The sequence below is a fragment of the Rhinoderma darwinii genome, chromosome 4 (assembly GCF_050947455.1).
Source record: "Rhinoderma darwinii isolate aRhiDar2 chromosome 4, aRhiDar2.hap1, whole genome shotgun sequence".
Classification (NCBI taxonomy): domain Eukaryota; kingdom Metazoa; phylum Chordata; class Amphibia; order Anura; family Rhinodermatidae; genus Rhinoderma; species Rhinoderma darwinii.
In genome coordinates this window covers 16013313-16038858 of record NC_134690.1, presented here as the reverse complement: position 1 = coordinate 16038858, position 25546 = coordinate 16013313, and the positions used below count along the sequence as shown (strand labels likewise).

Below are 25546 nucleotides of genomic sequence, written 5' to 3'. Positions count from 1 at the left end.
GACATAACAACCCCGCCCCCTTGTGACAGACTGGAGAAGACAGCAGCGAGCGAAAAAAAAAAAAAGCGTGTCTGGTACGTCACGCACGTCGCGGCGGAGAGGAGAACTACATATCCCGGCCGGCTGTGCGCAGCCAGGAAAGGGAGCGTTCCACAATGAAGCTGGTGAGGAGTTCATGTTCGATCTGCACAGTATGGAGATATTCTGTGTCTTATAGGTTATATCTAGTGTGGGGGCGGCTGCTGCGTCCGGCGCCATGTGCTGCGCATAGAGCAGGCAGCAATGTGCACGCCTATGGCCTCTCCTAGCGGCTAACAGCAGCTTCCATAGTAAATACCAGTGGTTTCCAACCTGTGGCGCTCCAGCTGCTGTGAAACAATAACTCCCAGCATGTCCTGATAGCTAGCTATTGCCAAACTACAACCCCCAGCATGCCCTGACAGGCTTGCGGATATCAGGGCATGCTGGGAGTTGTAGTTTTGCATATAGTATACCTATTTCTGTGTATGGAGCGGCTGCCTTCACTTGTTCTCCATCCTGAGACTTGTAGTTCCACCACAGCTGCTGGAGCCACTTACTGCTGACAGGTGGGGGTGAATACTTATGCAATGGGGGGAGGGGATGGCTGACAAGTCTTGAGTTGCACACGGGAGAACGGTTGTCAAATACGATATGGCAGAAAAGTCTCATAACGTACAATGGAAAAATGGCGCAAGTGAGGTGCCTCGTATTTATGATAATGACGGAAATATATCTAAGGGGCGCACAGCAGCAGCGCCAATATTTGGAGCAAAAATGATCGTACGTGTATGACCGCAGTGATGAAGAGAAGCGTCCGGGGGGCTAGGGCAATGGTATCCGGTACTGACCGCCATCTTGACTCATTTGGCGCAAGTTCTCCCAGGTCACGTGATGCGTTTCGAGTCTCACAACTTTTTGCTGCCCCGGTAGAATTAAATGGGCAAAGTCTTGGTGCAGCTACAACCTGTACAGACCTAAAACTACTCACAGCTGAAGGTTTGTTACAATTGTATCCTCTGTGAGCTAAACATGTCAGTGGCACAAATCTCTCACCTGATTGCTACAGTGTATCAGTCCAGGCCACGGCGGATTCTCTAGACTGGTTACAATTGTAGCAAACCCTCAGCTGTGAGAAGTGATAGATCTGTACAGGTTTTCAGTGTCCATAAGAGTGGTACTATTCACTGACCGCAAGCAGTGATCTTGAAAATGGTGAGAAATTGAAACATAAAGGGGGAGATTTATTAAGACTGGCGTTTTACACACCAGTCTGTACGTAAAGATCGCTGGCGTAAGAGGCCGCCGATTTATTATGCGGTTCACGTTTAAATTATTCGCATCGTGCGCCACAAAGTCAAATATATAAGAGCTACGAGCGGGAGTGGATTTGCGCTATAATTTACGCCATTTTCTGATGTAAATTATAGTACGTTTGTCGGAATGCGGATGGCCCTGCCCCTTCTGCTGAGCTCCACCCACTTTTCACTAAAGGCGGAAACGGCACAAAAGTAATTTTATTTTTTTCCCCTCAAATTAGGAAAACGACTAGAATTCTGCCGAACCGCCGCACTGGCTCGGAGATAACGGCGTCACTCAATGTCGGCAGTCAACGGCAACCGCGGTTGTACAGCACGGTACATCGGCACCCCCGCAACGCAATATTGTGCAAAAGTAGTAAAAAAAAAAACGATATCAATTTGTTATCGCCGTAATCGAACCGACCGGCAGAATAAATGTAACAAGTCGTTGATAGCGCGAGGTGAACGCGGAAAAAAAAACAGCGACGAACAATATCGGAATTTCTGTTTTTTTTCTTGATTATGCCCCCCAAATTTTTTTTTTTTATAAAAGTTGTACCCCAAAACGGTGCCAGTACCACAACTAACCCCGCAACCGATGTTCCCTTGTTCGGCTGCGTCGACAGAAAAGTTAGAACTTTTGAAATCTGGACGTGAAAAAAATAAAAAACATTGCAGTGCGCTCAGGGCCTAGAGCAGACCACATACTTAAGGGGTTAATTATGCTGTTTTTAACTTCTATCTGTTCCTGGGAAAGCTGGGTGACAGCCAATATGGTCTTCATTGCAGCTCCGGCAGATGCTGTCACCCAGCTTTCCCTGTCTCCTGAATGGCCAGCCTGCCGTGTAATATCCCTTTTTCCAAAATTGCAGCGTAACTGGATAGATTTTGCGTTTAGGTCTCCGGGAAAGCTGGGTGACCTCCCCTGTAGCTGCTGCAATGCCGATCATATCAGTCATCACCCAGCTTTCCCAGAATCCGATAGTACTAGAGAGCAGAGGACGGCTCAGGGACTTGGTCTATTTTTGGATTTAGGGGTAAACGCCCTGTAATGGGGTCAGTTGATTTGGGGTAACCTCTGTATGGATTCGCCCGGGGTCTGCAGTAACGGGACTGCGCAGCGGTTAATGTAGAGATAATTGGCGCGGGAGGCGTTGGTCTGTGTCCGTGCGGCGCTGCCACCTCGCCAGACAGATCCTGTCATCTCTCGCCCCCGGAGCTTCCTCTCCGCGCTGCTATTCAAGGCCGACCCGTTAATATTTGATGCCTCTATTACTCCGGTCGGACGTCTCCGGGGACTACTACTCTCGCCATCTCTCTTTCAGTACTGCTTGTCGGGACATCCCACGCTGCCGTGCAACATCCTGAAGTTCAAGTCCACGACCATCATGCTGGACTGCGGCCTGGACATGACGTCCGCCCTCAGCTTCCTCCCCCTTCCCCTGGTGCACAGGTACGTCAGGCCGGAACGAGAGGCGTTGCAGTGTGCCATGCCAGGAGGGCGACCTCACCAACCTCACTGGGTTTACCCCTAGTCGCTCCCTTGTTTATATCTGTTTCTGGGAAAGCTGGGTGACAACCAATATGGCCGTCATTATAGCCCCCACAGGGACCATCACACCGCTTTCTTGGACTCCTAAATGGCAAGTCTTGTTAGTGAACTGTAGCTCAACTTTACTAGACTGATTTAACGTTCAGGAGTCCGGAAAAGCTGGGTGACAAGGAATGTGGCTGCTGCTGTAGTTCCCACCGGGATTATCACACAGCTGTACTGGAGTCCTGAATGGCAAATGTGTCTTGTGATATGTAGACAGATTTAATATTCAGGAGTCTGGAAAAGCTGGGTGACCACCAATATGGCTGATGCTATAGTTCTCATAGGGATTATAAAACAGCTTTTCTGGAGTCCTGAAAATCTGTGTAGTGACCTGTATTTCGATTTAATGTTCAGGAGTCTGGGAAAGCTGGGTGATGAGCAACATGGCATAGGGAATTATCTTGCAGTCTTTGACTAGTGAGAAGTTTTTCTGTCACTAGACCGTTTTAATGTTTAGGAGTCTGGGAAAGCTGGGTGATGACCAATATGGCCGCCATTATAGATCTAACCGGGATTATCACACCGCTTTTCTGGAGTTCTGAATGGTAAATCTGTCTAGTAAGTTGTATCTCTGGAGTCTGGGAAAGCTGGGTGATTACCAAGACCATAGGGATTATTTTGCAGCCTTGGAGTCTAGAAAAGCTGGGTGACCACCACTGTAGGAGCTATAATGGCAGCCATACTGCTTGTCACCCAGCTCTCCCAGAAATTAAAATGAATCCTGCATGTGAAGTGGAGAAATTACATAAAGAGCAATTCCCTAAATACACACGTAAGGCTGTGTTCACACAGGGCGGATATTCTGCGTAAAAGTACACATCGTATCCGCCCTGTGCGCCGCAGGGAATTCCGACCGAAAAACCGCACCAAATTGTGGTGCGGTTTTTAGACCGGAAAGTCCGCTGCAGGAAATTTCAAATAAAAAAAAAAAAACGTTTCGTACTTGTGTAGCCATGGCGACGTGTCTCTCCGCCGTCCTGCAGCCCGGCCTCATGGGATGACGTTTCATCCCATGTGATCGCTGCAGCCTGTGAGTTGCGTTTTTTTGCGGTGGAATCACTGCTTTTCCGCCGCAAAAAAAACCGCAACATCTGCTGTTTGTCGCGGGATTTACCTCCCCATTGAATTAAAAACCGCAACAAATAAGCAGCGTTTACGCAAAAACAATTGACGAAAATAACGCCCCGCAGGTCATTTTCTAAGCGTTTTTTCTGCGGATTTTCCTGCAACGAAATCGGTTGCGGAAAATCCGCAGTATTTCCGCCACGTGTGAACGGACCCTTATGGTGATCGCAGTGGACCACCCGCTCTCATTGCTGCCGGATTAAAGGCGTTTCGCTGCAATCCTCTCGGCACTTTTTGGTGTCGCTGTCCCTTTTAGAAGAACTGTCGTCTTCGGTAAACGGTGAGACATGAACGTGTGCGCCGCTCATCAATCACGCTGTCGCCCTGACTGTAAATCACACCGTCTCTCTCTCCCAGACACCGGACATTAGAACAGGTGAAGGATTTAATATAATATTTCGGTGTCTCTACCAAATACTTAGAGCCAATTAACCCTTTAACCCTGAAAATGAAAGGAAAAGGCCCCCGTAGAACAACGCCATACGATATTTCCATGCGGTAATTCTACATAGAACAGTAAGTACGTCTATAAATGCTGGACTTCCGCATTGTTGTACTGATTTGGAGTTTAAAAACGTGTTTTATACTCCGGTCACATCCAAAGCTGCATTCAGCTGCTTTGCGTCAGTGTACTGATATATGGATGATGATGATGATATAGCCATTTTCTCTTCTTCCTCAGCACTCGTCTGTCCAAACTGCCGGGCTGGATCACCAAAGATGGAAATGCCCAGTTTGAGAAGGTAAAGTAACTCTGGGGGGGGGGGGGGGGGGATCGGGCGTGCTGGATTTCGACATGCCGATCCCTTGTTCCCGCAGGAGATACGCCACTGCCACGTCACATGCAGCCCGTTCCTCACTAACCTCATCACATGAGAGGACAGGTCACTGCCCCCACAAGAGCAGCACACTCCTCTCCTGAAATACTCTGTGCTGCTGGGGACGCTGCTCCATCCACTATCTGTCTATGACCGCCCATTGTCCCCATTCCTCTTCTCGCATCATGACGCTGCCCCTGTCACATGTAGTACAGTCCCTAACATCCTCACGTGAGGGGACATGTCACTCCCCCCCCCCCCCCCCCCCAAGATCAGTGCATATCCTGAAATACTCTGTGCTGCTGGGGACCTTACTCTGTCCACTATTTGCGACCTCCTACTTGTCTCCATTTTCCTCCTCACATCGTGACACTGGCCCTGTCCTCACTAACATCATCACGTGAGAGGACAGGTCACTGCAGCACGCTCATATCCTGAAATACTCTGTGCTGCTGTTGAACCCTGCGCCTGTGACCACCCACAATTCCCTTGTCCCGGCTGTCATACATGGTGTATATGAATGTGGGGTGTCATGGCGTTTTCTGTCTCTGCAGGAGGTGAAGGATTGCTCCGGACGTGTATTTGTAGACTCCGTGCCGGAGTTCTGTCTCCCGGAAGTAAGTGTGTAATAAACGTTTATATGTCAGGTTGTCGCCATATTCTATATATTACACACGTGTGCAGACCGGGGGTTCATAAAGGCAGCACGTGACTAGTTTGGGGTGCAGTTCCTGCGCATTGGATCATACTAATGTACTGATACACTGCAACGAACTATGCGCTTGTATCACTTAGACATCATCAGGACAGGTTATTGGTCTCTAGAAGGAAACCAGAATGTTTTTAGTCACCGACAGCAAGCAGTGATCTCGAAGTAGAGGAGGAATTCATTTATCAAAACTGTCTAACCGTAAAATTGCCCTTGTTGCCCATAACAACCAATCGGAGATCAGCTTTCACTTCTTAAACTGCTCTGGAAGAATGAAAGCTGCGCTGTGATTGGTTGCTATGGGTAACACAGTTTTTCTGTTAGGCAGCTTTGATAAATGAGGCCTTTATAGAAAGTTACAGGGGGAATTCATTCACCGGTCTTAACCCCTTGGCCACGTCTGACGTGTTGTTACACTGGATGGGCGCCATCACAACATGGCACTGGTGCCGGCTGTTTAAAACAGCTGAGAGTCGAGGTCAATGGACGGTATCGGAGACGACTCCAATCCAGGCCATTACAACCCTCACGTGATGTGGTTAATGGCGACCGCGGCATCTGAGCGGTTAGACAAAAGCCTCTGCCCGCTGATCGCCACCCTTCGCATCAAAATAGTGGGGTGCTGATCGGTTGCCATGGCAGCCGGGGGTTTATTGAAGGCTTTCAGGTCTGCCCGAACTAAAGTTTAAAACAACTTTTTCCATTTTTCACAAATTATGTAGCGATAAAAAAAAAAGTAAACCTAATGGGTAACGCCGCGTCCGTCTGAACTAGTAAAATATTGCGTTATTTAACCCGCCGGGTGCGAGCATTGCCGTTTCCCTCCAAAAATGTAATAAAAAGTGATCAAAAATGTTATTTGGAAAAGGTTGTGAGTGGCGCAAAAGTTGCAGTTTTTTTTTTTCAAAATTGCGCCTTTTGTGCCGTTTTCACATTTTCTACGCCAGAAAACTTGCGTGGATCTGATAATGAATTCCCCCCACAGTCATAAAACTGGACATCCCCTTTAAGTTTGGTCCCGGGATTCTCCAGTACCCGTTTATCTGCCACACCCCATTCTATAGGGTCGCACGCGCACCTTCTAATTCTATATTCTTGTTATTGTATGAATTCTATTGAGATCTCGATGGGGGATGGGTATTTGATAACATTCTATTATATATTATACCAGTGTCCCAGTATGGGTGACCTTGTCCCTCGTGTATGAGGCTGCAGGATAAATGTGTGCGCCAGTATCTGTATTATAGATGTCCTCCTCTGCCCGTCTGGGGGGGGGGGGTAACGCAGCCCGCGGCGGCCAGGGAGAGGCTCGGCCCTGCAGACTTGTTTAATATTCTGCTCTTCGCCTTCAGACGCAGCTCATAGATCTGTCTACTGTAGATGTGATCCTAATCTCTAACTATCACTGTATGATGGCACTGCCGTACATCACCGAGCACACTGGATTTACTGGCACCGTTTACGCCACCGAGCCCACAGTACAGATTGGCAGGTAAAATACAGAAGATCGAGCTATAGGGTGTCCTGTTATATTAGTTGTCGGCGCCCTATACAGGATATGGGTAAATCTCTTAAAGGGATACTGCAAATACAGCTACTGCCCAGAAGTGGAGGTGCCCATCCCAGAGTTTACTTACGTGGTCCCTGATGTTTTCAGGCACGCCGCTCCTTTTTATTGACTAGTCCGTATGGGTCGGAGCTGAGCGTACAGGCCTGGCTGATGACACCCGTGGTTCCCCCAATCTGCAGAGACCACGTAGGTCAGACTTTGGGGCTGTAGTTGTGTTTCTTAGCTTTTGTCCCTTTCATATAGCTGATAAACGGAGGCACCACGAGTCGGACCCCCGCCGATCAGATAATGATGGTCTTTTATAATGATCGGCCATCAATATTACTGTCCTGGAAAACCCTTCTAAGTGATGTGGAACATTATCCGAGCCTTCCAGAGCTGCTTTCAAAATTCTGCTCGTTGCCCTCGGAAACAGACAGCCATTTGGTCACGTGACTGACAGGAGGTGGAGCTAACAGCTGAGCTCTGACTATATACCTGTCATCTTATCTCCCACAATGCACTTGGCTTTGGTAACAGGAAACCTGTATAATTCTGTGTAGCTTTAGACATGAATGGAGAAGAAAAGATCATGTGACTCAGAATCTGCACCAGAGGATTTGCTAAGTTACTCCACATTTTATGTAGGTTTTAATTGGGGAACGTAGTAAAGCTACTAAATACATCAGCCGCACAAACCTCTCTGGTAGTGTCTGCTCTGCCGGCTGCGTCTCTGCTCTGCTACTCTCTCTGGTTGTTTGCTACAATGTATAAGTCTGCTCTGCCGGTTCCCCCTCTGCTCTGCCGGCTGCGTCTCTGCTCTGCTACTCTCTCTGGTTGTTTGCTACAATGTATAAGTCTGCTCTGCCGGTTCGCCCTCTGCTCTGCCGGTTCGCCCTCTGCTCTGCCGGTTCCCCCTCTGCACTGCCGGTTCCCCCTCTGCACTGCCGGTTCCCCCTCTGCACTGCCGGTTCCCCCTCTGCTCTGCCGGTTCCCCCTCTGCTCTGCCGGTTCCCCCTCTGCACTGCCGGTTCCCCCTCTGCTCTGCCGGTTCCCCCTCTGCTCTGCCGGTTCCCCCTCTGCGCTGCCGGTTCCCCCTCTGCGCTGCCGGTTCCCCCTCTGCGCTGCCGGTTCCCCCTCTGCGCTGCCGGTTCCCCCTCTGCGCTGCCGGTTCCCCCTCTGCGCTGCCGGTTCCCCCTCTGCGCTGCCGGTTCGCCCTCTGCGCTGCCGGTTCGCCCTCTGCGCTGCCAGCGCCGTCTCTGCCGGATTTCCTCACTTTGTCTTTGTTCCCTCTTAGGTTACTCATGGAGGAACTGGTTAACTTCATAGAACGGGTGCCGAAGGCGCAGTCTGCCACCGTGTGGAAGCACAAGGACAATCAGAGGTATCCAGAGCAACGACACCTTCCTCATTGTAACGTTCTAATATACTTTGCGGCAATTCTTCACCATTGACAAAATCCTTGTCAAAGGCCTTGACCTTTTTCTGCTCACAGCTGCTGCTTGTTACAATGTATCGGTACAGGCAATTATTGATTCCACAACATAAGTTGTCCGAGAGAGATGGAGAGCACAGCGGGATCAGACAACATTTATCTAATGGCCAGCTTAAGGGTATGTGCACACACACTAATTACGTCCGTAATTGACGGACGTATTTCGGCCGCAAGTCCCGGACCGAACACAGTGCAGGGAGCCGGGCTCCTAGCATCATAGTTATGTACGATGCTAGGAGTCCCTGCCCCTCCGTGGAACTACTGTCCCGTACTGAAAACATGATTACAATACGGGACAGTTGTCCTGCAGCGAGGCAGGGACTCCTAGCGTCGTACATAAGTATGATGCTAGGAGCCCGGCTCCCTGCACTGTGTTCGGTCCGGTACTTGCGGCCGAAATACGTCCGTCAATTACGGACGTAATTAGTGTGTGTGCACATACCCTCAGGCAAGACCGGTTTTAGCCTGAAATTGTGAACAATGTTTGTTTTTCAATTCCCTTTTTAGGATCTCTGATTGCATTCAGTGAATGGAAACATTTATAGTTTACAGATAGAGGTTGAAAACCCGTCCTGAACTTGTCATGTTAACACAGGTGCAGGACTTGTTCCAATGTACAATGCAGTTAAGAGCTATCAACCTGGAGTCCAGGACAGGAGAAAAATTTGTGCTGCACTTGTTTTTAGCTCACAGAGGATTTACTTACACTGATACATTGTAACAAACCCTCAACTGTGTCAGCAGGACTAGGACAGGATGGGATTCACGCCTTTTGGATATAAATAAGAATGCTTCCATTCACTGACAGCATGCAGAGATCTTGAAAATAATTTGACATTGAAATACAAAGTAGATTAGAAAGTTTCAGAAGTTTTCATGATAAAGTGATTGATTGAATCGCATGTAATTAGAAAAAAGGGTCCGTTTTTATTTCCCCAAAAAGAGCGCCTCCATGGGCTGTGTCTGGTACTCATTGGAATTGTGCTGAACTGCAATACCAAACTGAACCACATAGACAGAAGTGGCGCTGTTTCTGTAATAAAGCAGACGTTTTCACTAATTTTATACAACCCTGTAAGGACGCGCCCTAGTTTAGGCCTGCAGCCATTATTTTATTTTTTTTAATTTTATTTCCGCATTTCGGAAGCCATAACTTTTATTTTTGTGTCGATTGTAGTCCTATGAGGGCTTGGTTTTTGCGGGATGATTTGTATTTTTTAATGGCACCATTTTGCAGCACATATAGGCAGGGCCAGCCTTAGGGGTGTGCGACCTGTGCACAGTGCGCATCACTCCAGCTGATGGAAGGGGGCGCTGCGCTGGCTCCCTTCCCCTGCTTGTTTCAGAAGCGCCCGGTCCCGGCGACTCAGCATTCGCCTTTCCGCCCAAGCGCTTCTTCTCTCAGTGGCGTCGCTACCGCTGTAGCAGCTATAGCGGCTGCTAGAGGACACCGGACATGAGGTCGCCCGTGCCGACCCCCCCCCGCAGCTGCTGCGGCCGCTACAGTGGTAGCAACGCCGCTATAGCAGAGCAGGGAGGTATCTGCTGCGCTCCAGTGTGAAGTGTCCGCAGTCAGTGATGGTTTGGGGGCCGTGTCATCTGCTGGGGTTGGTCCACTGTGTTATATCAAGTCCAGAGTCAGCGCAGGGTCTAGCAGGACATTTCCCAGCACTTCATGCTTCCCTCTGCTGACAAGCTTTATGGAGACGATGATTTCATTTTCCAGCAGGACTTGGCACCTGCCCACACTGCCAAAAGTACCAACACCTGGTGTAATAACCACAGGATCGCTGCGCTATTGATTCCGTCGAAAAAACGGAAACCTGCCGGAACGGTGACAAATGGAAACCATCAGCAATGTTACCGTCACCATTGATATCAATGGCGATGCAAACGGAAGCAAAGGTTTCCGTTTGACTTTCCGTTGAGGGGTTAACCTCCGACAGAACCCCTGAACAGAAACGCTGATGTGAACAGGGCCTTATTCTGCAGGATTTATTTTTAACTTTTTTGCCCAATAAAAACATCCGCTTTACTGGATTTGTCTTTGTGTCGCCATTTTCCAAGACCCATAATGGTTTTTTTACATTTTCCTGTTGATGTAGCCTCCCCTCCCCCTCTGTAAAACCACTTGGGTGGTCATTATTGATCCCGGCATCTGAAAGGTTAAAGGCCGGGAACGGAGTCCACTCCAATCCCGGCCGTGTCGGTAGGGTGTCCGCTTTATGTTACAACTGAAACCCACTGTGAATGGCGTGGGCACGGCTTCTGAGCCTGCGCCAGCCTGGTGTGGGGGAGGGGTGGTTGTTAAAGGAACACTCCAGGGAAAACGGATACACTTTGCTATACCCTAGTCCGGACCTACGAGGAACGCAAACTCTGTCCTAGATTTTTATTTCCCATTGCTTCCATAGCGCCAGCATATCCTGCAGCGTTGTACAGAGATTGTCCTCGCTCCCTGTCCCTTGGTGTCATGCTCCGCCCCCTCTGCACTAAATGTAACACAATGTATCAGTTTTGCCTGGAAAGTTCTTTTTGAATTTTTTTTTTTTTAAAGGAGAAATCCATCCTAAATCCTCTCTTGGCATGTAACTGCCGCTCCATTGTACTCGGAGAGGAAGTATGGAAATGACTGCCAATGGGATTGTGGTTCTCTATAAGGTGGTGCTGCCCCTTTAAATTGTGACTCTTGTGGAATCGAGCTCACAGCAGCATCTTCTGTCCCAGATGGAGATGAACCTAAAAAAAAAAATGGCGTCAGGGAGTTTTCTGGACTACTTGTCAATCATCCCATAGAAGGACTCGACACTCAGCAGTTCACCTGCCAGAAATGGCTGATAACAGGGAGCAATAGCTTGTATTTTACCACACCGGAAATAGCGAGATGATGCCGCGTGAATGGTATAAAACGATGTATGATTCCTCCGTTAATCTCCGTCTCGTTGGTCGCAGGCAGCTGCCGGTCCCTTTGAAGGACGCTGTTGAGGTGTTGACGTGGCGGAAATGTTACACGATGCAGGAGGTGAACGCCGCGCTCAGCAAGATCCAGCTGGTGGGGTATTCCCAGAAAATAGTGAGTGTTCGTACAAAGCCATGGTCCAGGCGGCTTGGTGGTTTTGGTCTTGGGAGGGGAAGGGGAGACATTAGCTATGAACCTCTCTGCCCAAATAATAAAACCTTCATGAGCTCATAAATGTTCCAGTATTTCAATTATTACAGCAGCAGTTTGTGCTCCAGAGCTGCTGTTCTTCTTTCTTTAACTGGGGACAGCAAGATCTAACCATGTTCGGCCATTTTGGATACTATGGAGTAGAGTCTTCTGGTCACCCGGTCACCGAACTACATACTCGTATACATACTGGCCTGCTGTCCCCTCCCTGTTCCCCTTTACATATATGTTAGTCCTCTATACGTCACTCCTCCATTGAGACCCCCCCCCCCTCCAAACCCTCAGCTGTAATAAGTATTAGGTCTGTACAGGTGTTCAGCCCCTGGAAGTTTATTCACATGAAAGCATTAAATCCGTTTAATTCGCTATAACATTCTGATTGGTTCAGGTCCGACCACTGGGACCCCTGCTGATCCCGAGAGCTGAGGGGCCGCAGCACTAAGCCAGCCATATGTCATAATAAGCGATGATGGAAAAACTTCTTTAGGGCTGAGTTCACACGCTGCAAACGTTTTCTGTGGCGGATTTGCTTAGAAGCGAGTGTGACATGCAGATTTTAATGTGGATATCACTTTCAAAGGGTGAAATCTGCAACAAAATTAAACTGCTGCGGACTGGAAAATGAGCAACATGCCCTCAATTCCGCGCTGATTTTTTTTCCGTTACGTTACAGAGGGTTTTTATAATCTCACCCACATGTATTGTAAATTGCTGCAGATTTTCAGGTGAGGATTGGCGCAAATCACTCCATCTCCTCCACGACTGCTATAAAAACACCAGTCTAGTAAATGTGGAGCATTAAGTGTACCCCGTTATTGGGGTCTACTGTACTCCCAAGTCTGTAAACTGGAGTGTGACTGCCCTCTAGTGGTGATATGGTGTAATACACTCAAGTGTCTTTGCAGGAACTCTTTGGTGCTGTGCAGGTGACGCCGCTCAGTTCTGGTTATGCTCTCGGCAGCTCCAATTGGATCATTCAGTCCCATTATGAAAAAGTCTCTTATGTGTCTGGGTCCTCTCTTCTAACTACCCACCCACAGGTGAGTTCTCATGGAGTATAATACAGGATGTAACTCAGGATCAGTACAGGATAAGTAATGTAATGTATGTACACAGTGACTCCACCAGCAGAATAGTGAGTGCAGCTCTGGAGTATAATACAGGCTATGCTTAGGCAGGTTGACACCAATAGAGGCAGCAGTGGCATCAGACTTCATTCACGCATGGTCCAGTTTGTGGCTAAAATGTTACTTTATGGGTGAGTGAAAATTTTAGCTGCAGGTTCAGATGCTGCTTTTTTTGTGACTGTTTTTATTTTAATTCTGATATTTTTTTTATTTTTTTTTATTATTTTAGCCAATGGATCAGACTTCTCTAAAAAACAGCGACGTCCTCATCCTCACCGGTCTCACCCAGATTCCCACTGCCAATCCAGATGGAATGGTGGGCGAGTTCTGCAGTAATCTGGGTAAATTACGAAATTTGATCCACTATCCTGTTCGATTCTGTCCAGATTATATGGAAGTGGCGGCCTCTGGGTCCTGCTTACCCGCTGTTTATTCCCTGCGATGTCGGGTGCCTTTTATCTCTGCTCCATTAGAGTACAGTTACGATCAGTGACTCCAGCTTACTGCACTGCCTTTTGGACTCTGAGGTTATCTGATACAACTCTCATCAGAGGCTCAGGTTTCTGCTCTGTCCCTCCCCTATGCTTTACACTGCAGCACCGCTTGTTCAAATTTACTGCTGTGTATAAAAACAAGCTAAACAGGAAGTCGGTGCATGGAGAGATGATTTCTATAACTATAATGAATTGAGATCGTATTCTCCACGGTCGTGGTGCCCAGAGATGGGATGTAATGTCACATCCTGACTTAGTCCTGGTCACTCCGCTGCGGTCTGTTATTTATATTTGTGCTGTTGCTGTTTGGTTTACAGAGAACTGCCTAGACTGATGCATTGTAGCAATTCTCAGCTGTAAACAGTATGTTTTAACCGTTCTATGTAAGCAAGAATACTCCCATTCACCGGCAGCAAGCAGAGATCTTGAAAATGATGATGTATTGAAACACAAAGTAGTTACAGTATACTTTTTTATTTAATATAACACTAGAAAAAGACATTTAAAGGTGACACTGTGGGGGGGGGGGGGGCGCGCGCGCATCAGAAAAGACCAGGATCAGCATCCAATGATCCAGAAAATCTGATAATCCGGCATGGTTTAGGGATTTGTTACAGTTTCGTCTGCTGTTACCGGCTATTCTGCTTCTCCACAGCAATGACGATCCGTAACGGGGGTAACGTGCTGGTGCCGTGTTATCCCTCGGGTGTCATCTACGACCTCCTGGAGTGTCTGTATCAGTACATCGACTCAGCCGGACTCTCCAACGTCCCCTTCTACTTCATCTCTCCTGTGGCCAATAGTTCCCTGGAGTTCTCCCAGATCTTCGCTGAGTGGTATGTTGCCCGAGAATGACCAGCGGAGACCTTGCCATATTGTCCGATGGTGTGGGTATGCCATAACAGTAACTCCTGTTTATACAGGATAGGCCGAGGGGTAAAGACTAAAAAAAATATCTGGTCTTTAAGGGGTTAAGCATGCTGCTTCTCTCCAAGTACCCAAGATTAGCACCCAACAATAATTGTGAGCCATGAAATCCACTATCTTAGTACCGTACAATCTAATCTAATAGACAGTGGGAAGGTGTCGGCTGCTTTTTGTGTGGCGGGGGACCCCCTCACTTATTGGGCCTCTGCACATATGATTTGTCTGCCCCCGAGAATGTGGCAGGTACTTGTATTGTCTCTTGCAGTACATCTCCTCAGCCACAAGATGGCAGTAGACACCAGTAATCTGTATTTTTGCTCTTCTTCACCAGGCTCTGTCACAACAAGCAAACCAAGGTCTATCTCCCAGAACCTCCGTTCCCTCACGCCGAGGTAAGACCCGATAATGAACTGGTGGCTCTAAGACGCGGTTGTCCAAATCCTGTCCTGTGGTTTAGAGCGGACCCCCCCACCAAGATCTATCAGCAGCTTCCAGAATGCCCCAGAAGACGTTGATTTCTGCAAATGATACAAGTGATGAATTGTACATCCGGACACTGTAACATCTGCGTGGTCGTAAAATTCCGATTATGGGGGGTTTGCCAGCCGGACCCTCTACTCTATTCATCTTGCATGGGTCAGTCTTAGACTCTGGTTTCAGTGGAGAGATTGCATGCCCGGTCACTCACCATAGAGGTATTGAGTCCTATTAGCGGTGTAGGGGCCTCTCCATTGTAGCTGGGGTATATATGTATACAGGCTACCAAGACCTCCACTCCATGAGTGATGATCCCGTCTTCGGGTGGTTCCTGACTTTTGACTCGCCCCGTATAGTATAACGTAGTCTACATCCCTATAGGGTTTATCGCTCAGCGATGACCCCAGAGGTCTATAGGGTGACGCCAATGGGTAATGTAGCACTAGCAGGATCCGGGACTGGTCTTTTCCAATGCAAGGTACTTCATCGCTCGTTCTAGGTACGCAGCCCCCTATGACGGCCTCTGTTCCCTTCTTTTTTTATTTCCAGCTGATTCAGACCAATAAGCTGAAGCATTACCCCAGTATCCACGGCGACTTCAGCAACGACTTCAAGCAGCCGTGTGTCGTGTTCACGGGTCACCCCACCCTGCGCTTCGGAGACGTGGTTCATTTCATGGAGCTGTGGGGGAAGTCCAGCCTGAACACCGTCATTTTCACCGGTACGTAGACCCGATCGGATCCATTGCCGGACCTGAGAAGCTCATTCTCGGCTCCCGCTGTGGAGGTCGGCCGCCATTTCTTTTCTGTTCTCTGTTCTCAGAGCCCGACTTCTCTTACCTGGACGCCCTGGCTCCGTATCAGCCGCTGGCCATGAAATGCGTCTATTGTCCAATCGACACGCGGCTCAACTTCATCCAGGTTTCCAAACTTCTCAAGGAAGTCCAGGTCAGACTTGTAACTTTTAAAGGGATATTCTGACTTTTCACTTACAGGTTTCTCATCCCTCCTCCCGTCTCACTCATGTCACTCCCATTCTTTGCTCCTTCTGCTTCCTATTGGGGGTAGTGATCCACAGAGAGACCAGCAGAGACAACACTTTACAGGACTGGTTACACCCCCCATCCCAGGAAATGCTTTGCCTTGTACTTCTGCAATGATGTAATGAAGGGGGAAGGTCCTGGCAGGGCACTACCTAGATATTTCCGATAACCGTGCCTGCAAAAATCCGTAAAGCTCACAGCCCGAGTTTGTTACAGTTGTATCCAGTCTAGACAATCCTCCGTGAGCTAAACAGGAGTCAGAACTGATACATTTTTCCTGCACTGATACATTGTAACACCAGGACAGGAGAGAGAATTGTGCTGCTGGTGTTCTTAAGCTGGCAGAGAATTGTCTAGACTGGATACAACTGTAACAAACCCTCAGAAGTATTCGGTTTATGCAGGATTTTTCTGTGGATGTTAACAGGAATGTTTCCATTTCCTGACAGCAAGCAGAGATCTTTAAAATGTTGAGGAATTGAAACTCAACGTATGTTAGAAAGTTGCAGAACTTTTCATTACACAGCGATTCAGTTTTTTTTAAATGCAGATAAAAGGCGTTGGCAACGTCTCCCCCTCAGTCCCTAGAAGTTGTGACGGCATCTGCCGTTTCAATGGCCAGCCGGGCCTGACGACGGTCTCCTACCCTTCTTCTGTCTCCCTGCAGCCCCAGCATGTCGTGTGCCCCGAACAATACACCCAGCCGCCAGCGTCCCAGTCCCATCGCTCCGACCTCCTGATCGACTGTCTGCCGCCACCCATGTCGTACCGCCGGGCGGAGGTGCTGACCCTGCCCTTCAAGAGACGCTACGAGAAGATCGAAATCATGCCCGAGGTGAGGAGCATGATGGGTAATGGAGAGGGGTCTATATAAACCTCTATATCTGTGACTGTGTAATGAAATACTTTATTTTCCCTCCTCTCGGTTTAGCTGGCGCAGGCACTGGTGCCGATGGAGATTAAACCCGGAGTTTCACTGGCAACGGTCTGTGCCGTCCTCTATACCAAAGACAACAAACACGTCCTGCAGGTGAGAGCCGGAGACACAAGCCGGACGCTGGTGGTCATTTATCTGGGATAGAAACTGTATCTGCTGTCTTAAAGGGGAACTCCACACAGAAATTGCCCTTGGAAACAGACCACAGTTTCGCTCCGCCCCACTATTGGACATGTGGCCTAACCGTTTAGCTCTAACCAAGGGTGTATAATCTGCTCCCGCATGCAGCTCGTTACTGTTTCTTTTTTTAAGAGGACCCGTCATCTCTCCTCACGTGTCTTTTATTAAATACCTGTACTCCCCATGAAATAACGATTCTCCAGCATTTTTTCTTAGAATTCTGCATTGCGCTGTTCCTCTGTTATTCCTCCTAGAAATTTATGCATAAATTGACAACTGGGTGTTACCAGTTGAGGGTGTGTCCCTACAGGCTGACACTATCCAATCAGTGCTGACAGAGTAGGGACACACCCCCAACTGGTAACACCCAGTTGTCAATTTATTCATAAGTTTCTAGGAGGAATAACAGAGGAATGGCACAAAGTAGAGTTCTAAGAAAAGATGCTCCAGAATTGTTGTTACATGAAGAATACAATTATTTATTAAAACAGACATGTCAGGAGAGGTGACGGGTCTTTAAGTGACTTAGGTTCTGTTCACATCTGCGTTCGGAGCGTCCGTCACGGGTTCTAATGGGACTGAGAATTTGGGTTCGTGCAGCGCTGTTTTTCCTCTCATAATGACGGATCTGAGCGACTCCATTGTAAGTCAACTGGTTCCGTGGGACACTGTCCATCGTATGACAGATCTGGCAAAACCTGATAAACTCTTATATCTAGTATAGCGCCTGAGGGGGCGGAGCATGACACAGGGATTTTGTCATTGGTGGTTTCTGAGTTCTTGTGTCATGCTCCTCCCTCTAAACGGCCTCTAAAGTGGCAATCGTGGGGTCCCTCACATCTTCTTAGAAGGATCCCATGACAAACTCCTCTACTCCTCCTGATTGGCATCTTGGGGGATATCCTTCCCAGCAGAGGATCATGGGAGTAATTATTTAATTTTTCTAACTTTACCCCTCTGGACATCGCTCTCTATTAAAGGAAGAACTTTTCCGCTTCTCTCCTCAGCCGCCACCGAAGCCCGCAGCGCCATCTCAGTCCAGCAAGAAGCGGAAGCGGGCAGCGGAGGAGAACTCTGAGACGCAGCCCTTCAAGGCACTACTGAGCGGCTCCATCCCTGTGGAGCAGTTTGTCCAAACTCTGGAGAAAGTGAGTGCGATAAAGAAATCTCCTCCTGTGCACAAAACTTCTATTGTAAAAAAAGGAGCATAAATAATTTGTTTTATAGATCGTCAAAATCCTGGGCTGATTATAAAGATACGTAATAAAACTAGAGGACGGAGCTCCGTGCTGATACAGAGCTCCAAATCCTCTGCATAGACATGAATGATGGTTGAATGATATCATTCCAGCTACCTGCAGCCACCACTAGGGGGAGCTCACTGCATACAAATATATACAGCTCCCATAGTCACATAAGATTCTGCTGCCTGTAGCCACCACTAGAGGGAGCTCACGACATAGAGATAGATAGATATATCTCTATCTCACCGTTATGATCTCTCCGTTTTTCTGTCGCACTCAGCACGGGTTCAGTGACGTGAAGATCGAAGACACCGCTAAGGGTCACATTGTGCACTTACAAGAGGCCGACACTCTGATCCAGTTTGAAGAGGATTCCACACATATAATCTGTGAACACGACGAGCGGCTGAGGGTCCGACTCCGGGACCTGGTCCTCAAGTTCCTACAGAAGTTCTAGATTGTAAAACCCGCCGACCTCCGGAGCGGACGCAGTTCTTGTGGTGTCCAGCAGAGGGCGCTGAGTGATAACCCTGGAATCGCTGGTATCACGTGACTCCACAGATGGCGGCTATGTCGTCGTAGTGCTGGTATCATAGGGCGACTGTAGGAGCGTTACGTATGTGAATCCGCCCCCGCGCGCAGCACATGTACAATATTTTTAACTCCATTTGTATGCACAGTGTTTTTTTTTTCTTTTTTTATATAAATATTTCTATGGAACATATCGCGATATTTCTACAATTCTGCTTGCCAATATATTTATTGGCCTCTCGAGGACGACACGGTCTTCTCTGGTCATATCGTAAACCTTCATTTAGGTGTGCGGTCACTTTAAGACGATACTGGTGCGTGAGCGCGACCTCCCCGGATCCAATCCTTCCAGACGTGTCTGTTTATATCTTACAATGACCCCTTCCTCTAAATGAAGTGTTTATATTGACGCAGGAAATAGACCCCGGGATCCGGCTCCCTTAAAATGAGGCTGTATGTACGATGGGTGCGATTTTTACCCCATAAATAGCCCCAAAGTGGCCATTGGGATGTTTGTTTTTAATAAGGGGCGTCTTCCAAATCCCCGAGACTGAAGCTACACTTGACTCCGGCAATAGACATTCGGTTCCTGTTGCTGGATCCACCTTCATCTAGAGGCGACACCCAGCAAAGGACACCAGGCCCGTGCTTTTGGCCCCTTAAGACCCTTCCTGACAACCCCGGTGCTGGTTTTCCGCACTTTATAAATAAATCTGGATGTGTTAGAGGATTGCCGACATAGTAACAAGCGTCAGCTGTATGAGCAGGATTTTGTCTGTGCTTGTTTTCAGCCTCTGGGTATAAAAAAAAATGTTTCCATACACTGACTGCAAGCAGAGATCATACATAAATATTAAGGGTAGGTCCACATGTACTGGATGTGCTGCAGGAAATCGATACCAAGTTATGTGGATTTTTGTGCCAATAGGGTTGTCAATTTTCCGCTGTGAAGAGTTAAAAAGAAAAAACGGACATACGTCTCCTAGCGCTCCCATCGCTACGAGTGCCGGCGACATATGGTCGTTTTTTTATTTTTTCTGATTATTATTATTATTATAAACTTAAAAGTGTTTTTTTTTTTTTTCTGAAAATAAAAAACCCGCCAATTTGCCGCAACTTTTAGAAAGTCGCGGGAATCCTGCGATGAAGCCGTAACGTGTGGCGAGAGTCTGATTACCAGTCGCAGATGTACAACAGCTGTAAGTGAATGATTTGCTTATGAGACTCCGCCCACGGGAGACGACAGGCAGCACGGACGAGGGAGGCGGAGCTAGCATTGGCGCTGACTGGCGTTACCCTGTGAGCTGGGGCGGGCGGCCCGGGACGTAATGCAATGCCATATAGAATTTAATAGCGGTGGGTTACTCTGTGACTTGCTAGAGCGTCCCTGACCGTTCTACATTGAGCTATATAATAAAACCGTGCCGTCAGCGCCCCCTAGTGGTAACTTATTTTTGCTGTGATTATTGCAAAATCGCAACAAATAAAGGCAGCGGTTACACAAGATTGCGCAAAATACAAATTCATTTTTACCGAAGCTGCTGTTGCTTGCATAAATCTTTAGCAATTTGAAAGCTTCAGGATTTTGAATGCAGCTTTGGATGTGGCTGGAGTACAAGATATTATGTAACCTAAGATCAGCGGCCATTACACCGTACATAAGAGCTGAATTGTTCGCTGCAGGACGTTCAGAATTACCAGCGGAGTTCTTATTCCTCCGTCTGGGGGCGGGAATCTTCCAAGGACAAATAACGGCGCGGTCCGTGTCATCTCGTTCTTATTTCCCGTGCCAGGTAGGCCGAAATATAAATTCTCACCCGCTCAAAGAGAAACTTCATTTCCAATTTCAAGGCCCCCTCATAAAGGAGGAGCCCCCAGGGATATGAGAGGGAATCTCCTCTATCTCTCCTCCATCCTTGTAACTTTTTACACATTAACCCCCACAGCGCTGCAGCCACGAGGTCACCAAAAAACAACAATTTTCACTTTTTTTGTTTATGGCGTTCACCCTGCGGGTTAAATGTTATATTATAATTGTTGGGACTTCTACGGATGCGACGATACCAATTATGCTTATTTATTTGAAACTTTTTGTATGAATTTTTTTTTTTTTACTACTTTTTATGTTTTTTGTATCAAAAATAGAAACGAACTGTTTTTACGTTTGTTTTTTATTCTCCTCCTAAGAGACTTGAACCGGCGATCGTTGGATTCCTTGCGCAATATACGGAAATACTAATGTATTGCCGTATATTGTGTTTTTTACCGGCTCCTCTGGCAGAGCTTAATAGGAGCACAAAGATGGCGGACCTGGGGACCTTCAAGAGGCCGCCAAGACAACAATTGGCACCCCGTAGGCATATAGCGAGGGAGTCTACACAGATTCCGAAAGCGAAGTGGTTGCACCACTGGTTTAGGTCTATGTCCCCTCCAAAGTTTTCCCTGCACAGCGACGCTCCTGCCAGAATTACGGATTCTTGGTCAAAAAACGAAAAAATGGCTGTGGCGCCAAGGGGTTAAGTGGGTTTGGTGAATACTGATTAAATTCTAATCATTGTATAAAAAAAATTCTAGATGTTTTAAATATATTTTGTGTTTCAATACCATTTTCAATATCTCTGCTTGTTGTCGGTAACCTTAAGGGTATGTACACGGCTTATTTTCGGCCGTAAACGCCCGAAAGATCGGAAGCGGAACGTCTCCAAACATCTGCCCATTGATTTCAATAGGAAAAATGTAATTCTGTTCCGACGGGCCGTTTTTTGACGCGGCCGTTTTGAAAAACGGCCGCGTAAAAAAACGGTTGCGAAAAAGAAGTTAATGCTACTTCTTGGAACGTTTTTGGAGGCGGTTTTCATTGACTCTATAGAAACCGCTCCAAAAACGGCCGTAAAAAACGCTGCGAAAGTTGAGAGTGGCTTAAAAAAAACGTCTGAAAATCAGGAGCTATTTTCCCTTGGAAACAGCTCCGTATTTTTGGACGTTTTTTATTTTGCGTATAAACAATTCGGGTATGTTCACATCTAGAAGCTAAAATCCAAACTTAATATTTCTCTCACCGCTGAGGGTTTGTTACAATTGTATCCAATCTAGATAACCAGTTTGAACCCCAGACTGATACGTTTTATCTGCATTGTTGAAAATTATCAGGGCAGGAGAGAGATTTGTGTTGCTGATGTTTATAGTTCACAGGATTATCTAGACTTGTAATAAACTCTGAGCTGTGCAGTATAAGGTCTGTACAGAGAACAGCAGGGCAATCGGAGAACAGCGGCGCTATCGGAGAACAACAGGACTATCGGAGAGTGGCAGGGCTATCGGAGAATGGCGGCGCTATCGGAGAACAGTGGCGCTATCGGAGAACAACAGGACTATCGGAGAGTGGCAGGGCTATCGGAGAATGGCGGCGCTATCGGAGAACAGTGGCGCTATCGGAGAACAACAGGACTATCGGAGAGTGGCAGGGCTATCGGAGAATGGCGGTGCTATCGGAGAACAGCGGCGCTATCAGAGAGAACAACCGGACTATCGGAGAGTGGCAGGGCTATCTGAGAAAAGCAGGGCTATCGGAGAATGGTAGAGCGATCGGAGAACAACCGGACTATCGGAGAACGGCAGGGCTATCGGAGAACAGCAGGACTATCTGAGCCTTAGGCCAGACTTGCACGAACAAGTTTTTCACGTCCGTGTTGCCCCCGGGCAGGTCCCATTTTCACAGATCCCCGTAGACCCGAGTCTATGGAGGGATCCGAGAAAACGGAAGAAAATAGGACACGTTCTATTTTTCAATGGACCCTTCATATGGTCCATTGAAACAACGGCCGTGTAAATGGCCCCATTGAAATACATGCATCTGTGTGAATTCGGTGAGCAAAATGGAATATTAATCTCCGAGTTATTCTGGACACCAGGGATAGTAACACATGAAACACCCGAGACTGCCAGGGATCATGTCACCTAAAATCCTAGACCACCAGGCAGATTATCCTTAGAGAAATCCTAAACCTATTGATCCTGAAACTCTCTAGACCACCCGGGATATTAACCCCTGATGAACTCTAGACCAGTGTTTCTCTCTGGCCCCCAAGTCAGCTCATGTATTAAGGGTTTTCCATATGGAGAATACAAGAGGAAATGTAAAAAATAAATAAAAATGGAGTTGAAAAACCTTGTTCTAGACCACCAGGGACCACCCCTGAAACATCCTACTTGGCCAGGACATGATTGGGGTTGTAGTTTCACCAGAGCTTGCAGACAATTTCTTTTATCACATCATTCGGAGACAATGAACCTATAAAAGAATCCAAAAAAGTTCCTGTTTGAGGAAGTTTTGAAGACTCGTGAGTTGGCATTCTGGTAGTTGTCCCTCCCGCAGGAGTCGGAGGCCGTTTTGACGCTGCCGAGTTTTACTGCAGATATAAAATCGATGGAGGGAGAAAATTAGATCATTTACTCTCCCGCCTACTAAACCAGCCATTGTCTTTATACTTGCGAACGTATTAGGCCGACGGCTCAGCTGCCAATTACTGGGGTGTATGAGCCGGGTGCGGGTTTATGGTTGTCCATGGACAGGTTTATTTTATTGTAAGTTCTGAAACAAACACGATATAAAAAAGCGATTATTTCTACCTTAAAGGGCCAATAAACCTGAAAGTGTAAATCCGCCCAAAACTGGAACTTGATATTGGAAGATGGAAGAAATGTGACTCAACTCTTCCCCCTCCATAAATTACATGTAAAATGGATGAAAGCATTTCTCTGAATGCCTGAGATTTTTCACATGGGCGTTACACAGTGGCTTTTTTGCGCCATTAATACGGACACAACGCCAAGACCTCCAGTGGTTTATCATAACCGGAGTTAGAGCACCATAAGCATCTATAGTATTATATCTCTAGCTCTAATAAACCGCAGGACACCCAAGTGCTGCGTCCGTAATACGGGTGCAAAAAAGCACATATAAAAATGGCCTCAGAGTTCAAGCATACGACCGTATTACAACTGTGCAAGTTACAAAGCATTGCTCGAAAATATCTCTGTAACACACCACAATAAAGAGACCCACAGAGTGCCTATGGCTCTATAGTACAAAGTCACAGGGACATGGTGTACCTCCATATAGGCTTCTTGAACATGACGACCTGTCAAATCTCTGTGGTATAGTATGGAGGATCTGTCAGCTCTCCTGTGTGGTGTAGTATAGAGGAGTTGTCAGCTCTCCCGTGTGGTGTGGTGTAGTGTAGAGGATCTGTCAGCTCTCCTGTGTGGTGTAGTATAGAGGATCTGTCAATACTCCTGTGTGGTGTAGTATAGAGGATCTGTCAGTTTTCCTGTGTGGTGTAGTATAGAGGAGATGTCAGTTCTCCTGTGTGTTGTAGTATAGAGGATCTGTCAGCTCTCCTGTGTGGTGTAGTATAGAGGAGCTGTCAGCTCTCCTGTGTGGTGTAGTATAGAGGAGCTGTCAGATCTCCTGTGTGGTGTAGTATAGAGGATCTGTCAGCTCTCCTGTGTGGTGTAGTATAGAGGAGCTGTCAGCTCTCCTGTGTGGTGTAGTATAGAGGAGCTGTCAGATCTACTGTGTGGTGTAGTATAGAGGATCTGTCAGCTCTCCTGTGTGGTGTAGTATAGAGGATCTGTCAGTTCTCTTGTGTGGTGTAGTATAGAGGATCTGTCCGCTCTCCTGTGTGGTGCAGTATAGAGGATCTGTCAGCTCTCCTGTGTGGTGTAGTATAGAGGATCTGTCAGCTCTCCTGTGTGGTGTAGTATAGAGGATCTGTCAGCTCTCCTGTGTGGTATAGTATAGAGGAGCTGTTAGTTCTCCTGTGTGGTGTAGTATAGAGGATCTGTCAGCTCTCCTGTGTGGTGTAGTATAGAGGATCTGTCAGCTCTCCTGTGTGGTGGTGTATAGAGGAGCTGTCAGTTCTCCTTTGTGGTGTAGTATAGAGAATCTGTCAGTTCTTCTGTGTGGTGTGGTGTAGAGGAGTTGTCAGCTCTCCAGTGTGGTGTAGTATAGAGGATCTGTCCGCTCTCCTGTGTGGTGTAGTATAGAGGAGCTCCTGTGTGGTGTAGTATAGAGGAGCTGTCAGATCTCCTGTGTGGTGTAGTATAGAGGATCTGTCAGCTCTCCTGTGTGGTGTAGTATAGAGGATCTGTCAGCTCTCCTGTGTGGTATAGTATAGAGGAGCTGTTAGTTCTCCTGTGTGGTGTAGTATAGAGGATCTGTCAGCTCTCCTGTGTGGTGTAGTATAGAGGATCTGTCAGCTCTCCTGTGTGGTGGTGTATAGAGGAGCTGTCAGTTCTCCTTTGTGGTGTAGTATAGAGAATCTGTCAGTTCTTCTGTGTGGTGTGGTATAGAGGAGTTGTCGGCTCTCCAGTGTGGTGTAGTATAGAGGATCTGTCCGCTCTCCTGTGTGGTGTAGTGTAGAGGAGCTCCTGTGTGGTGTAGTATAGAGGATCTGTCCGTTTTCCTGTGTGGTGTAGTATAGAGGATCGGTCTGCTCTCCTGTGTAGTGTAGTATACAGGAGCTGTCTGTTCTCCTCTGTGGTGTAGTATACAGGAGCTGCTGTCAGCTCTCCTGTGTGGTGTAGTATAGAGGATCTGGCAGTTCTCCTGTGTGGCGTAGTATAGAGGAGCTGTCAGCTCTCCTGTGTGGTGTAGTATAGAGGATCTGTCAGCTCTCCAGTGTGGTGTAATATAGAGGATCTGTCCGCTCTTGTGTGGTGTAGTATAGAGGAGCGGTCAGCTCTCCTGTGTGGTGTAGTATAGAGGAGCGGTCAGCTCTCCTGTGTGGTGTAGTATAGAGGAG

General features: G+C 47.6%; 1 protein-coding gene across 1 annotated transcript; it reads left to right on the top strand.

Moving 5' to 3' along the window:
- The first annotated feature begins 53 nt into the window (after positions 1 to 53).
- INTS9 (integrator complex subunit 9) lies at positions 54 to 19888 on the top strand. Its single transcript, XM_075860862.1, has 17 exons — positions 54 to 164; positions 2645 to 2772; positions 4724 to 4784; positions 5414 to 5476; positions 6921 to 7060; positions 8415 to 8501; positions 11565 to 11685; positions 12687 to 12821; positions 13138 to 13249; positions 14058 to 14238; positions 14661 to 14721; positions 15356 to 15527; positions 15629 to 15753; positions 16516 to 16683; positions 16780 to 16878; positions 17973 to 18113; positions 18490 to 19888. The coding sequence occupies exons 1-17, from the start codon at positions 156 to 158 to the stop codon at positions 18664 to 18666; spliced, it is 1980 nt and encodes a 659-aa protein (XP_075716977.1). The 5' UTR covers positions 54 to 155; the 3' UTR covers positions 18667 to 19888.
- The last annotated feature ends 5658 nt before the right edge of the window (positions 19889 to 25546 follow it).